General features: G+C 37.4%; 4 protein-coding genes across 4 annotated transcripts in view; 1 reads left to right on the forward strand and 3 right to left on the reverse strand.

Moving 5' to 3' along the window:
- Positions 1-16,139, reverse strand: part of LOC107621731 (alpha/beta-Hydrolases superfamily protein) — a 69,530-nt gene that overhangs the window by 14,451 nt on the left and 38,940 nt on the right. The window lies entirely within an intron of this gene.
- On the reverse strand, positions 1,658-7,242 carry LOC148579128 (uncharacterized). Its single transcript, XM_088504530.1, has 5 exons — positions 5,749-7,242; positions 3,921-5,425; positions 2,786-3,713; positions 2,620-2,706; positions 1,658-2,518 (listed from the first exon to the last, which is right to left on the reverse strand). The coding sequence occupies exons 1-5, from the start codon at positions 7,240-7,242 to the stop codon at positions 1,658-1,660; spliced, it is 4,875 nt and encodes a 1,624-aa protein (XP_088360656.1).
- LOC107623201 (metacaspase-3-like) lies at positions 11,191-12,900 on the forward strand. The gene is made up of 4 exons (XM_016325374.3): positions 11,191-11,670; positions 11,902-12,238; positions 12,307-12,619; positions 12,724-12,900. The coding sequence occupies exons 1-4, from the start codon at positions 11,259-11,261 to the stop codon at positions 12,781-12,783; spliced, it is 1,122 nt and encodes a 373-aa protein (XP_016180860.1). The 5' UTR covers positions 11,191-11,258; the 3' UTR covers positions 12,784-12,900.
- Positions 13,025-15,750, reverse strand: LOC107623200 (1,8-cineole synthase). Its single transcript, XM_016325372.3, has 2 exons — positions 14,719-15,750; positions 13,025-13,631 (listed from the first exon to the last, which is right to left on the reverse strand). The coding sequence occupies exons 1-2, from the start codon at positions 15,596-15,598 to the stop codon at positions 13,288-13,290; spliced, it is 1,224 nt and encodes a 407-aa protein (XP_016180858.1). The 5' UTR covers positions 15,599-15,750; the 3' UTR covers positions 13,025-13,287.

The raw sequence follows: 16,139 nt of genomic DNA on the forward strand, positions 1-16,139 counted from the left end.
GAGACACAAAATTGTGTTCTTGTATTCTGTTTGGTGATAAACTAGAACAAATTATGAAAATTCAATTTATTCTCATTTTTTTTTCATTCAAAAAATTTGAGATGAAAAATATAACAATAAAAAATATAATTATGAAAAAATTAACAATAATAATGAAAGAAAAAATAAAAAATAAGTTGTGTCCCTTGTTAGTATCTCCGTGTCCTTCCTGTCAGAATGGACACAAAATACACTAATTCAGTGTCTCTGGACACATTGTCTCTGTCCATGTCTCCTCTGCCAAACACGATTTTGTGTCTCAATGTCCCTGTCTCAGTGTCCTGTCTCTATAAACAAGCGCAGCCTTAGTCTTTGTCTCTCAGTCTCAGTCTTTCCGTCTCTGTCTCTCTACCAAACGCTACCATAGGGCTTATTTGTATAAACTTCTAAAAAAGATCTTTTTTTTAGTTTTCTTTTTTTAAAAGATCTTATAGAAAAGTAAAAGTAATTTTATATTTGGATATTCATACAAAAAGATCTTTTTATCTATCAAGTATGTTTGGATATAACAATATAAAAGTACTTTTTTGTTTATTTATTACATGAAAAACGTTTTTTTTTTAAGAAAAAAATCTTTTAAAAAAATATAAATTACAACTTTTCAAAAAAGATGTTTTTTTTTTTATTTTTCTAGTGCTTTTACTTTTATTACTAAAAATTTGTCAAACACACTAAAAAAAATCTTTTTTCATTAAAAAAAATATTTTTTTATCAAAATAATAGCGCTCAAACAAGCACATATAATCATGGAATTTAGATCTTTTAAAATGATGAAATTAGTAAAATAATAAAATAAAAAATTAATCACTATTAATTTTATAATTTTTATAATATATATATCTTTATTATTTTAATTTAAAAATAATTAAGTATTTTACTATTTTATAAAATTTTTCATTTTAAAAAGTATTGATCCATAATCAGGCTACCTCAGTACCTCTTAATACAAAGGCACGTTAAAAGTTAAAAAGATGTATTTTTAAAGGAGAAAGTCTAAAAGATCAGTATTTTTGTTGAAATTTGGTCAGTACTTAACCATAAAAAAAAATAATTAATTTTATATCATTAGATCTTATCTCACACCATTAAAAATATTGATAATGACTAATTAATAGCTAAATATCACAAATTCAGTTGGCCCCTAGTACTTCTTTTTTAAAGCGTCTGATTAATTGGTACTGAAGAACATTGTAGCATATATATTACGCATTATTGAACCTTATCATATAAATATTCCTATGGCACGTGATTGGCGTGATTATATATATAGTTTTTTTTTTTTCTTTTATAAGAAATTTTCAGCTTTAGTTTTGAAGATATATATATAATTTAAAATTTTTATTGTATATTTTATATTTTGATATAAATTTAATATCGATAATTGATTTTGCTGTACGAATTTTTCCTAGTCATATACGTAATTAACACGCTGGAATCAGATGGATCCCCATCAGGGGCAATTGAGGCACGACCGCACGAAACCATTGGCCATTTACTACCAAACCACGCCTAACCTCTCTCTTTCCCCAACTTCCCTTTACAACCAAGTAATAAATAATTTTTGGTGACTGAAATAAATTAAACAAAGAAAAACAAAAGAAACAAAACAAGGAACTGCTTAAATAGAGGGACAGTCCCGTTTAAGACTATTCTTAAACTCCTTCCAAGGTGAAAGAAGCTCCACATGCGAAAGTTGTAACTTCATCGCCATCTTTGCCATAGTATCTGCCACCATGTTTGCATCTCTCATAATCAAACGAAAGTCAACACGCCAATTCCAATGCATGATATCTCTTATTTTGAGCACCAGTGGATCAATAAACCCAAAACCATCTTGAGTAACAAGATTAAATGCTTCCACACAATCCGTCTCACAAATAACATCTCGTTGACCCACATCCCAAGCTAAGAGATATCCTCTCCAAATAGCAAACAATTCTCCTTGAAGAATACTATTACTCTCAATCATTCCCAAACACCCCCTTTGCCAGCTCCCATTACAATCTCTAATAACACAAGCAAAACCAACACTATCACCCGAACCAAAATAACTAGCATCACAATTAATCTTAAAAGTACCAATGGATGGGGGATTCCAAAAACCATTTAGAGTAGAGGGAAGGGACATACGTTGTAATTCAAAAATATTTCTAAGCTCCTTTTCTGAAGTTAATGCCAAACAAATGACTTTTTCCGGAGGCCAAGTTTCATGGGGATTAAAGATGTCGTTATTCCTTGCTCGCCATATCCACCAAAGTCCCGAAAAGAACTTGAACGGGTGCTCTCTGCTATGATACAAGAACCAGTTCTTCAAATCTAAAGGATGACAAGGAATATCCAACCTTTGCCAGACAAGCTGAGCTTTTGGACAATCCCGAATACAATGTATAACCGATTCCTGGCTAGAAAGACATCTTGGACACCTATCCGATGACGACATCCCTCTTCTAAAGCGAAAACTTGCAGTAGGAAGAGCCTCCTTAAGACACAACCAAGCCAAAAACTTATGCTTTTCCGGAACAAGCTGACGCCAAAGCCAAAGCCAATTCTCCCTCTCCTCCCAACCAAACAGCTGCTTACACAACCACAAGTAACCATTGCGTGAGTCATAGACTTTGGCAGCAGACCCACTCCAATACCAACCCACTTCCGGACCTGCTTGTTCATCTGGATTGTAAGAGAGAATATTATCTTTCAGATTTTGAGATAAAGGAGAATAAAGAGTATCCAAATGCCACCTACCAACCGACCAAATATCCTGTATCCGGAGATTCGAATCAGAAATGTGGACATAATCAATCTCATTAGATAACCGTCCTTCTCTCCTCCAGCTAAAAAACCAAAAATTCTGGTTCAAATCTCCAATACACCAAGCAAACCCATCCTTCAACACTTTCCAAGCCTTGCAAAGACACCTCCAAATGGGAGAGTCCTTGTTCTTATGATAACTAAAACAGTCATATAGAGATGATCGGTATTTGGCATCCAATAATTGGACCCATAGCTTGTTTGGCTGCTGGAAAAAAGTCCAAACTAGCTTCCCAAGAAGAGCAATATTTACACAATAAGGATCTCTAATCCCCAAACCTCCATATTTTTTTGGAGTAACCAGTACCTTCCAACTAACAAGATTCAATCCTCTTCCATCAACTTGTCCTTTCCAAAGAAAATTCCTCATCATAGACTCCAATTTACTAATGATTCCTTTCGGAAAAATAAAGACCTGCATCTGGTACGTGGGAATAGCAGCGGCAACAGAATTAACCAAGCAGAGTCTACCAGCCCGATTGAGTAAACTCCCTTTCCAGCTTGCTAGCCTACTCCGAATCTTATCCAGGACACCATTGAAAGCTGAACGAGTCACTCTAGAATGGCTAAGGGTAACTCCAAGATACTTGCCCAAATCCTGGACAAATCTGATAGAGGATACCCCAGTGAAAACCTCTTTCCTTGTTGCAGAGACATTCTTGGAGCAAAGCGCTTTAGACTTCTCCACATTAATCTTCATCCCAGATGCTTTGCAAAAAGTCTCTAAAACCAACATCACATTTTGCACTTGTCTCTTTGTAGCTTTACAGAATAGAAGCAAGTCATCCGCAAACATTAAATGGGATATTCTTGGTCCCCCTCTAGAAATAGCAACCGGCTCCCACAAGCCCAAATCAACCTGATGACTAATAAAGCATGCCAGTCGCTCCATACACAACACAAAAAGATAGGGTGACATAGGGTCTCCTTGTCTAAGACCTCGGCTAGGAGTAAAGCCATTCAGACGACTCCCATTCCAAAGAATAGATAAGGAAGAAGCAGTGACACAATTCATAATCAAATTAAGTGTAGGAATAGGAAAACCAAAGCTCTTAAGGGTATGAGCTAAAAACCTCCAGTCAACTCTGTCATAAGCTTTCTCCAGATCAATCTTAAAGGCCAGTGTGCCTTTCTTTGATTTAGTCTTCTTCATAAAGTGGAGGACTTCTTGAGCAATAATGATGTTGTCAGGATTTCCTCGTCCCGGAATAAATCCTCCTTGAAGCGGGCCAACAATCTCCGCAAGATGAGGACGAAGCCTATTAACAAGGACCTTCGTGATGATCTTGTAAACTACATTGCAGAGACTAATCGGCCTGAAATCTTTCATAGATACCGGTGATTCAACCTTTGGAATGAGAACCAGTAAAGTCTCCAACATTCTCGGATCAAGCGTAACACCGGAGAATGCCTGCTTAACCATCTTCCAAACATCAAGACCAATGATCTCCCAATATTCTTTGAAGAAGAAAGCTTGAAACCCATCTGGACCTGGAGCTTTAAAAGAGTTCATGTGAAAAACAGCTGTTTTGACTTCCTCCATAGTAACTGGTGCCGTAAGATTATTGCAAGCTTCCTCATTCAGAGAAGGAAGAGGCACATCACCAAGGCAACCCAAATCAACATCATCCAAATGACAGAATAAGCTTTTATAGAAAGACTCTGCTTCTTGACTCAGAACTTCTGGATCAGTTTCCCACACTCCATCCTTGAGAAAAAGGCCATGAATCTTATTATGCTTCCTTCGCGCAAGAGTTTGAATATGAAAGAATCTTGTATTCCTATCCCCGAACCTTACCCACTGCTCTCTGGACTTTTGGAACCATAGGAGCTCTTCTTGCACTAGAGTATTATTATAATCATCAAGCAACTGTTGCTCTTTCTGACGCAAATAAATACTATCCACCACTTCCAAACGCTTTTGTAAATAATTAATCTGCTGCTCTAATTCACATTTCTTAACAAAAATGTTACCAAATACCTTCGAGTTAAACTCTAGTGAATTCTTCTGTACTTCTGAAAGCTTGCCATGAATTCCTCTATTACCAGACCACCATGACTGGTTCACAATATCTTTATACCTAGGATGAGTAGCCCAAGCAGCAACAAATCGGAAAGGTCGATTCCCTTTAGGCTGAGGACGACCTTTACAACGCACCAGAATAGGGCAATGATCAGACTGAAGCCTATTTAAAACTTCTGCATAAGCCTCTGGAAAGATAGATAACCAACTACTATTTATACAGACTCGATCAAGTTTTTTTGCCACGTCAACATAATTTTTCACCCTCCTGTACCAAGAAAACTGCCTCCCGATAGTCTTCAGATCAAACAAACCACTATCCCCTAATGAAGTAGCAAACATGTCTGCTCTTTGATGAGAAAATTGACAGCCCTTAGATTCATGAGAAAATTTGACTTCATTAAAATCACCAAGAACAATCCAAGGTCCTTGAAAAACCATGGATTGTGCAACAAGATAATCCCAAAGGAGAACCCTTTTATTAAATTGAGGACTGCCATAAATACCACTACACCTCCAAATTAAATTATCAAAGTGAACCTCAACAGTAACACCCTGATCAAAAGCATCAATGAACTTACAACAGACACCCTTCATAGAGGATAGAAACCAAATACCTCCCTTATGCCCCTGTGCCTCTACTATACCAACAGAGTGATACCCCAACCTTTCCCAAAATAATTTTAAATGCTGAAAAGGGGAGTGAGTTTCAACCACAATAAAGAAAACAGGTCTAAATTTCCTAACAAGTTCCTTACAATGCACCCGGGCTAACTTATTAGAAGCACCCCTAATATTCCAAACAATCATATTTAAACTATCCATAAATAATAGGGACAGAATAAATAAGAACATAAACTCTAAACAGAATCACCAACCTCAATAGGTGGTTTGTCCTGCGGTACTGGCACACTCTGATCCTCAATAATTGCCACCTTTGGACCCCCTGACACTGCGCTTGCCATGCTTCCATCTACTAAGGTTTCCTCCGTTGTGCCACCATTTTTATCAACTGGCGAGTTCTGCAAGGAGGAAGGCCGAGGACGCTTCCGTAGAGAAATTCCACGACGTGCAGGAGTTCTGCGCGATGGAGATGGCGCAATTTCATGTTTTTCTTGCTTCCCCATCCTAATGCCAGTTGATTTGCCTCCATCACCATGCAAATTGGGCCTTGGAACCCTTCTCGAACCAAACTTGTGCTGCTTTCCATCTTGGTCCTTCAAACCTGATGACTGGCCCATTGTAAATTTTTTCTTACGCAGCACTTGTTGCCAGCCCTCTCCATCATCCATGCATGCCTCATTAACAAGACCATCAGGCACGTGAGGAGCCAATGATTCCGTAACCACATCCTTCCCTTTAACAACTCCTAATTTCTCACCCAAATCACGAGCTTCTGATTCAGCCTCTTTTTGAATCTCATGATTGTTGTGTGGCACTAGTGTTGGGGCTTCATTATTTTTTCCATCACCAAAGGAATTTATGTTTCCTTCCAAGGACTCCTTCTCCATGCACAACGATTTATCATGCCCATACCGTGCACAAGTAGCACAAATCAACTGTAAACTCTCGTACTCCACTTCATAAGTCACACCCTCCACTATAATATGTTTGATTACAGGCAACTCAAGATTAATTTGAACACAAGCTCGGGCATATTTTCCTCTTTCTGCGAGCTTAGTAGCCAAATCTACTTTCACCGGAATCCCAATTGCAGAAGCAATTCGCAGCATTGCTTGTTCCTGGTAGCACCAAATTGGAAGTCCCGAGACTCGAATCCATACCAGCGTTGATCCAAAGGATTTTTCGCATGGCCTAAAATCCACATCCCATGGCTTTACTGCAACATAGTGACCGTCTATCAACCACGGGCCACCAAGAATGACTTTCTCACGATCCCCAGCAATATCAAATTTAACCAAAAAATATCCAAATCCCACATCCAACAAATCAAACCCTCCTTTGATGCGCCATACTATTCGGAGCTTATGCATGAGAGCTGTGTAGCCATAATACTTATCCAACACCTTGATCACGATGGCTTCCTTATAAGGTTTAGCTAGACAGCTCTTTGCCTCCTTGGTAAAACTGACACTTGGTGGACGAGAATCACCCTGCTTACCTGTCACCGTCGCGATACCATCCCCAGATAAAGACCCTACTAATGCAAAGGCCTTAGACTTTTCTGCACCAATGACTTTATCTCTAAAAGAGACCTTGGATGGCTTTCCTAACCCCTCTCGAGAAGAACCCTCCTTAACACCGGATACACACCCACCCACGCTCTCCCCCTTATCTCTTCCGATGGCATGGCCATCTTCCTCACCGTGTTTCACCCTCAACCGCTCGCTCCCGCTTTCTCCTTCTCTCATTCTCTTTGAGTATCCTCAAACTTTTTGGTTCTTACCAAGTAATAAATAATAAAACAATATAGATCCTCCTATGCAAATATGAAATTATCTTCATCAGGATATATAGTATGTAGCGTTTTTATAAATATATTAGGTGTTTGTTACGGTACGATGATAAATTTATACGTACCGATACAATAAAAATAAAAACAAATAACAAAACATCATGTAGATTACATCAGCATTTATTTTTAAAAAAAAAAATATATATCATATCCATATTTTTACTAAAATATCCTTATAATTTAGAAAAAATAAAAAATATTTTTTTATTTAATTTTACAAAAAGATCCAAATACCCCTTTTTTTTATGTTAGAACAAAATTTATCTCCTAAAATTAATCAAATCTTAAAATTGAGCTAATTTATATTTATAAATTTTAAACAATTTAAAAAATAAAACAACATCTGCTATCAATTTCGTGGATACTATTCCATAAACCATAATTTCTACACATCTGAAAAACAAAAATTCAAAAGAACTGTTCTTCATTTTGTTTGGGTTTTCTTACATCTTTCTCAAAGAACGTCTCTCTCTCTCTCTCTCACACTAGCCCACTACAGTCTCTCTCAGTCTCACTCGAGCCTCATCTCAGTCACACTCGCCGGCGTCTCCATGTGTCGCGGCCTTCCCTGAGCTCCTCGTTGCTGGCGACAGGAGCAACTCGTCGGATCGTCGTCGCTCGTTGTCTTCTGGTTTCGGACCTCGCCGTCGCCGTGGACCGTAGTCCGTTGGTGAGTCCCTGCATCGTCGCTTCCCCTATTCTGTCTTTTCCAGATTTCCCTTCTCCTTGTATTTTGAGATGATGTTGAATTGCTAATCAATTAATTTACTTTGTTTCTGATCTAAATGTTGCTGTAAATCATGAATGATGTAGGATTTTCTGAATTTGGTGCTAACAACATGAGCTAACTTTTGGGTTGATGAAAATCATCACTGAGTTAAATTTGGAGCTAAATTTTTTGTTAATGAAAATTATCAATGAGTTGAATTTGTTGCTTTAATAATAAATTTGATTCTTAGTATTGATTGATTTGATTCTTACATAGGCAGTATTGGTCAAACTCCAAATTTGTCTGGGAAAGATATAGATGTTGACTTTGAGATCACTCCATGGACTAGATTTACTTGTTCGGTTATGTTTTGCTGTATGTTTCTATTCTATTTTATCTTTTCATGTGCAATTGTGCATGCATTAGTTAATCTTTTTGCTGACTAGTATTCTAAGATTAGCTTTTAACAAATTAAAGTAGATAGCGCTAATGAGCCCTTATTTAATTGAGTGCTCTTAGAATACTTGCCAGTAAAATTATTGTAATAATTCTCTTAAAATTGTTCATTTTATAATAATTGAATCAAAGAAGTTGTACCAACTTGATCTTGAAGAAGAAACGAATTATCTTTTGGGAAAGAGGAAGAAGAAGAAATTCTGACATCATCCAACTCTGCAACCAAAATAGATCATATGCGCTTGGAAAATTTCAATGATTTCTTATATATGTGCAATGACACAATTTTATTAATTTGTTTGTTATAGCCTTTAGTCTCATTGACCACAACAGAAATAGAAGGCCATCTGCATGTCCACACACATAGGATCTCAAGCAATAACGTCAAAAAATATTCAAAATCAGTCTCCAAAAATTACTACAGCTGCAAATATGATCCAAAAGCAATAACGTGAAATTAGTGATCCAAGTAAATATTAGAATCATCGATCAACAAAGGGCTTATTCAAATCAACTACAAAGTTCTGTGCCATCATCTTGGTATTGAACATGGACCAAGGATTTGGGTTGAAATTCAGACGAGGGTTGAAATTTGGGGGGATTTGGTTTTGAAACTAAGAAAAACTAGAAATTTGGGGGGATTTGGTTTTGAAACTAAGAGAAACTAAGGCACTTCGGAAAAAAAATTAAGAAAAACACAGAGAATTGAAAAAGAGAGTGAAAGCAGACTTTCTCTTCTTCCTCCAAACCTCAAACCTTCTTCTTTCCACCAGTGGTGCGCCTCTTGTGCAAAGAATTCCTAAAAATACCTGAAACACAACAAACAAACGCATTAGATACGGTATTACAATTGGATTCTGTGAAAGCATCAGAAAATTTGGCAGGTGCCGTGGAGGCTCTACTGGGAAAGGGCTTCTTCTTCTTCTTCCTCTTTCCCAAAAGATAATTCGTTTCTTCTTCAAGATCAAGTTGGTACAACTTCTTTGATTCAATTATTATAAAATGAACAATTTTAAGAGAATTATTACAATAATTTTACTGGCCTAAGAGCACTCAATTAAATAAGGGCTCATTAGCGCTATCTACCTTAATTTGTTAAAAGCTAATCTTAGAATACTAGTCAGCAAAAAGATTAACTAATGCACGCACAATTGCACATGAAAAGATAAAACAGAATAGAAACATACAGCAAAACATAACCGAACAAGTAAATCTAGTCCATGGAGTGATCTCAAAGTCAACATCTATATCTTTCCCAGACAAATTTGGAGTTTGACCAATACTGCCTATGTAAGAATAAAATCAATCAATACTAAGAATCAAATTTATTATTAAAGCAACAAATTCAACTCATTGATAATTTTCATTAACAAAAAATTTAGCTCCAAATTTAACTCAGTGATGATTTTCATCAACCCAAAAGTTAGCTCATGTTATTAGCACCAAATTCAGAAAATCCTACATCATTCATGATTTACAGCAACATTTAGATCAGAAACAAAGTAAATTAATTGATTAGCAATTCAACATCATCTCAAAATACAAGGAGAAGGGAAATCTGGAAAAGACAGAATAGGGGAAGCGACGATGTAGGGACTCACCAACGGACTACGGTCCACGGCGACGGCGAGGTCCGAAACCAGAAGACGACGAGCGACGACGATCCGACGAGTTGCTCCTGTCGCCAGCAACGAGGAGCCCAGGGAAGGCCGCGACACATGGAGACGCCGGCGAGTGTGACTGAGATGAGGCTCGAGTGAGACTGAGAGACTGTAGTGGGCTAGTGTGTGAGAGAGAGAGAGAGACGTTCTTTGAGAAAGATGTAAGAAAACCCAGGCAAGATGAAGAACAGTTCTTTTGAATTTTTGTTTTTCAGATGTGTAGAAATTATGGTTTATGGAATAGTATCCACGAAATTGATAGCAGATGTTGTTTTATTTTTTAAATTGTTTAAAATTTATAAATATAAATTAGCTCAATTTTAAGATTTGATTAATTTTAGGAGATAAATTTTGTTCTAACATAAAAAAAAGGGGTATTTGGGTCTTTTTGTAAAATTAAATAAAAAAACATTTTTTATTTTTTCTAAATTATAAGGATATTTTAATAAAAATATGGATATGATATATATTTTTTTAAAAAAAATAAATGCTGATGTAGATAATATAATCCACATGGCATTTTGTTATTTGTCTTTATTTTTATTGTATCGGTACGTATAAATTTAGGAAAAGTATATGGAACCAAAATGTAACCGGCCAAAAAGTAAACAAAATCGTTTAATTAAAATCACTTTTTGAATAATATGTTTGAAAATCGCCCCTGAGATCACGGAACACAAACTAAAACCCGATTTTTTATGGAACCCAAACACATTTTGGCTGATATACTTTTGGTTCCGTAGTTGTTCTCATAAATTTATCATCATACCGTAGCAAACACCAATATATTATTCTTTGATTGATACCTATCTATCTTGATGCACCGGCAATGTAGACTTGATTAGATTCTCTCTTGAAACTTTATCCAAACATGGTAGTGAATAGTGATAAGTATATGTATATAGCCGGGGGCCGGGGTTGATGATGAGTAAGTTCCAGGTCCACTAGAAATAAAAGAAAGTGATATAGAATCCGATTCTAGACATGTTCCAAAAGCATAATATAATATATGACTAAAAGAGATTGAACTTGTTTTCCAGTTTCTTCTTAAGTAGTTGCATTGAGGTTTATGTAGTCAACATTATAATGGAAAGTACTAAACGACTGGCGATAGGGAAATGCATTGGGTGTGGGAAGCAAGTTCCTATGTTAGTTCCATTAGGAGCTCTTAATTCTGCCACACTGTGTTGTGATTGCAAAAGCGCTAATAATAACAATCCAAACCGACCACAGTATTGGGTGAATAACGCACCAGCCATTATATATGTAAATCATCACCCTAACCATGCAGCAGTACCAATATCTCATCAAAACTCACTTATTAGGCCACCGCCACCTCCTTTTTCTCCCTATGGCAACAAGAGGGCTCTCTTAATTGGAATCAGTTATGCCAAACGCTCTAACAGGATTAACGGTTCTTTGAACGATGTCAACTCCATCAAGTACTTCCTCATTCACAATTTGGATTTCCCTATTCATTCCATTCGCATGCTCACCGGTATCTTTATCTCCTAATAGATTAAGGTGCAGTAAACTTCAGGTAAAGTTGATAGTTGAGAATTTTTAGATGATTTAACAGATTTGACTAAATTGTCATCTAACGACTCTTAGCTATCAATTTCAAACGAAATTAACTGCATATTGAGTTTCTAACTCTTTATTATATTTGATGGTGATTATATGTTAATACGGTATGCATAACTTGGTGCGTGCATGGATACATATGCAGATGACAGAGAAGAGAAGGATCCGATGCGAATCCCAACAAAACGGAACATCGTACAGGCGATGAAGTGGTTGGTGGAAGGTTCCCAGGCAGGGGATTCACTGGTCTTCTATTTCTCTGGCCACGGAGCCAGGGAAGTGGACCGTAGCGGCGATGAGATCGACGGCTATGATGAAGCCATATGCCCTCTCGATTACGACAGAGAGGGAAACATAATCGACGACCAGATCAACGCCACAATTGTTAGGCCTTTGCCTCATGGTGCCAAACTCCATGCCATCGTTGATGCAAGCTTTAGCGGCACCGTTCTTGATCTCCCATTTATTTGCACAACCAACCGGTCAGTTAAGTTAGTTAGGTAGGTATTTGTTTCTATTATTATTTCGCTAACGATTTGAATTTAAACAGAAAAGGAAATTATGTATGGACGAATAAGAAAAGGCGGAGAGGTGGTTACAGAGGCACAAAGGGAGGACTAGCAGTTTGCATCTCAGCTTGTGGTGACGACGGAAAAGCTGCCGAAACGTCGGCGTTTAGCGGCATGGAAAGCAGCGGTGTCTTCACCTACAGTTTCATCAGAGCCATGCAAGAGGAGCCTCCTCACTTGACTTATGCTGCCTTGCTCAACGCCATGCGCTCTACAATCCGTGAAGCTAGTAAGGGGCAATTTGGTCTTATTGGTCGACACAATGGCATCGACACTCCCCTGCAATATGCTCATGTAAGTATTGTAACTCTACTACTCTTTATGCTGATAATAACATATGTGTAGTGTAATTTGAATCACGAAGCTGCTTCTAATTGCAAGATGCTTTGTTGTTGCAGGAGCCACAATTGTCGTCATCTGACAAATTTGACGTTTATTATAAGCCGGTTTTAATGTAGCAGTAATATAAGACTCATAAAAGGGTCGTTAGATAGCATACAAGCACATACTATTCCATTGTGGCAGCAACACATGTAGACAAACCCCTTTATTTTTAACAATGAACTCTCTTCGTATACATGCTTATCCCTCTCTGATTTATGTACTTACTAACGTTATCAAAGACGATAGGATATGCATCTCAAGCTTAGCTAATGTTTGATCAGATTCTGTTCCTTTATTAGCATAATAATTGCGTGATGTAATAAATCTGTAGTTTGAAATTTATGGACGTTTTAATCCCTCAAAAAATAATAATAGAGTTCTTTTTACATCAAAAATGAAAAAAAAAAATGATAACGATAAGAGAATTGTATGCTTCCTTTTTACATTAGAGGTGTGTGCAACAATAAATAGAATAAAATAGAAGACCTGGTGATTGAACCTCAGAAACCTACAGGCTAGTAATGTACATTAATAGTAGATAGTGTAGCCCAAAAAATTCAATCTCCAGTTGCAAATTTTCAATTAAGGAGCAACTGCTTGCGAGATGCATTGCACCAACGAGCAAAGCAATTTTGGAGGTTTGGCCAATCAGAAGATGGAGAATGTGTGAAATAGTGCAGCCAAAGAGAGAGAATCTGCTCTTGCTGATCTGCTTCTAATCTCTCTATGATGTACTCCAACACGCTCTCCAACTCTGTCCTCTCACTAACACTTAGAACTGGGGCATCAGTTCCATTGCTGGCTCTACACAACAGTGGCAGCCATGACTGTAGCAACCTGAACTTCACTTGCATGTATACCTTCACTTTGCCTTCATCTATTTCGTCTTGCCCCATGTCTTTGGCTTCCTTGAACAAGAATGCTGCAACCATGCAAATTCAACCCCCAAATCAATTATATGTATACGTTCATAAAATTATTAACATCATCTTCTTATCTACATTTTTGTGAGAGCATAAAAACCACATATGGACATTCCCCTCGAGGAAAAAAGCCAACTAGATGCCATTTGTGGCCACTATGGTTGAAATTCCAATGACATATAGTTACAAGAAAACTTATCAAAACGGAGACTTTATGCACTAATGTTGAGTCATCTTAGTTAAGTGAATCATTTCTATATTGTCTTGCTTAACTTACTATTATGCTTACAAAACAATTTTTAAGGTATTATAGGTTTTTCTCCTTGAATAATACTAGATTGTCATATAATATATTAACAATGCGACTAGTTGTGAGGCAAAAACGAAATTACGTACGCCAATATGCAGATTAATTTTTGAAGATGAGAACAATACACGTGGCATTGCTAGAATAACAAGTTGGAATTGGATATGTTGCCCTGTTCAGAAGAAAACTAGATACGTCTCCTAAAGGCTATTATGCATTCACACACGATTCACGCCCATTGTCTTGCTACTTCTCTGTTCCATGCTTTTTTGGACTCCAATATTGTTCCTAACCTATTTTGATATGCCAAAAATTCAGGTGAAGTCGACTTCCCGTGAAGTGTGAAGTTGATATATGAGAGTCATCTGAGAGCCGTCGGATAAAAATTTAGTCAAATCAGTAATCATTTAACGGGTCAAATTCACGTGAAGTCGACTTGAGTTTCCATCTATATACTATATTTTCTGAAACCGAGTCATAATTATTTGAGTAACACTCAGAATAGTCCTAAAAAATGTTTAATTAAATACTTTAATCAAATTCTACTATTAGAGTATAAATTGTAGTGATTAACATTTATTAAAGACTAAAATATGCTATTATTACAAATTTTTCTTAAAAACTTATATTGAGATATTCCTCTAAATATTCTTTTTCCACGTAAGAAAAATAATTGAATGTATTTTATTTTCGTTCTTAATTAATTTATTTAGTGGTTGATATTTGATGGTGAGAAGAAAAATCTAATTAGGAAAAGCGAAAGAAATAGAAGAAAATACCTGTCAGTTTGACCAGAGAACACTGCAAACGCGAGTCCGCCGTCAGCGCCAGCCAACCCAAATTACGCGCCGCCGCCCACCGCCACACAGCTTCCTCAGGGAATCCATACGCCGCCAGCTTCTGACCCATCCACAAAACCTCCGCCGCCAGCTTCTCCACGGGAATCCCAACCAAATTCCCCGTCTCTCCGCTTCCCGCTGCGGCTCCTGCTCCCGCAACCCTCATGCCCACCGTCTTCACCGCCTTGAGAACCTTCCTCATGCGGTGAAAATCCCCGTCGTCGTAACCGTCCCCTAGCTCGGCCACCGCCGCCTCCAACTGCCTGAGCGCCCTCTCAAACGCTGCCGAAAGCACGACGCGGTTAACCTCACGCAGCGAGGGGGCTCCGTCGGAGTGGTTATCGTCGATGATCCTATCCGCAAGGGAGCGAACAACCTCGTACTTTCTGGAACTGACGGGAATATCATTGACGCTGATGAGAAGCTGAGAGAGAGCGCGGCCGATTGGAGTGTCGTTTCCCGGGGCGCGTGAATCGCACGCAAGCTGGTTGCTGTGGACGGGGTCGTAGGCGAGGAGCTTCTTGTTATCGGGGTTGGTAAGGCCGTTGAGTGAAACGACGTCGTATTTGCGTTGTTGATGTGGAGGGTAGAGTAAGTTGATGAAGAATGAAGGGACGAAACGAATGAAGAAAAGGTAGAAGCCTACGATGATAAAACGCAGCGTTTCGAGGAGCTTGTATTTTTGGGCGTAGTGTATGAGAGACTTGTCGGCGTTGTTTACGAATGAGACAATTAGGTTACGAATTAGGAGGGGTGGAAGTGGAAACGTTTCTTCTGAGGAATCCATCTTCTTATTGTTGTTGCTGCTTCCCATCTTCATTTGGAATTTGGAATTGCAACCAACAGGCACAAGGCCTATGCTATCATTCTCTTCATTTTAACCTATTTTGTGATCCCTGCTTTTAATGTTGCGAAACCGTGTGGTTTGAGCTTCATCCTTTTTTTAACACGTATTATATATTATTATTCATTGTTCACATAATGGAAATATCTCTTTTAATACCTTATAGGAAATTTTTTATTTCTATAAATGTAATCAAATAATCTGTCGTGATTATTACAGGTTAAGTTTGGACATGGATGGAGCGATCATATGGACCGTGCAATATGCTTTTACTTTTATTTATTTATTTATTTATTTTGAAAAAAAAAGACAAATAGGACCATATTTTTTAATTTGAAGACAAATTTATTTTTTAGGATTGAAAAATATAAAATTATTCCTCACCTTAGAAAATACATGATATTTAGATCTTTTCGTGCAATTGTCTAATCAAAACATAACTGAGTAAGTTGATGTGTCATCTATGTATTCGTTAGGGTACTTACGTAATCTGTTGTAAAAAGGTTCGAGAACAAAT

The sequence above is a fragment of the Arachis ipaensis genome, chromosome B10, assembly GCF_059453495.1.
Source record: "Arachis ipaensis isolate K30076 ecotype BB chromosome B10, ASM5945349v1, whole genome shotgun sequence".
In the NCBI taxonomy this organism is placed as follows: Eukaryota; Viridiplantae; Streptophyta; class Magnoliopsida; order Fabales; family Fabaceae; genus Arachis; species Arachis ipaensis.

Coding starts and splice junctions, on each gene's coding strand:
- LOC148579128 (XM_088504530.1), bottom strand. CDS start 7,242: ATGAGAGAAGGAGAAAGCGGGAGCGAGCGGTTGAGGGTGAAACACGGT. Junction 5,426..5,748: donor AGGACAAACCACCTATTGAG/GTTGGTGATTCT, acceptor GCTTTTGATCAG/GGTGTTACTGTTGAGGTTCA. Junction 2,707..2,785: donor GGATACAGGATATTTGGTCG/GTTGGTAGGTGG, acceptor CTTACAATCCAG/ATGAACAAGCAGGTCCGGAA.
- LOC107623201 (XM_016325374.3), top strand. CDS start 11,259: ATGGAAAGTACTAAACGACTGGCGATAGGGAAATGCATTGGGTGTGGG. Junction 11,671..11,901: donor TTCCATTCGCATGCTCACCG/GTATCTTTATCT, acceptor ATACATATGCAG/ATGACAGAGAAGAGAAGGAT. Junction 12,239..12,306: donor TTTATTTGCACAACCAACCG/GTCAGTTAAGTT, acceptor GAATTTAAACAG/AAAAGGAAATTATGTATGGA.
- LOC107623200 (XM_016325372.3), bottom strand. CDS start 15,598: ATGAAGATGGGAAGCAGCAACAACAATAAGAAGATGGATTCCTCAGAA. Junction 13,632..14,718: donor TTCTCTGGTCAAACTGACAG/GTATTTTCTTCT, acceptor GCATGGTTGCAG/CATTCTTGTTCAAGGAAGCC.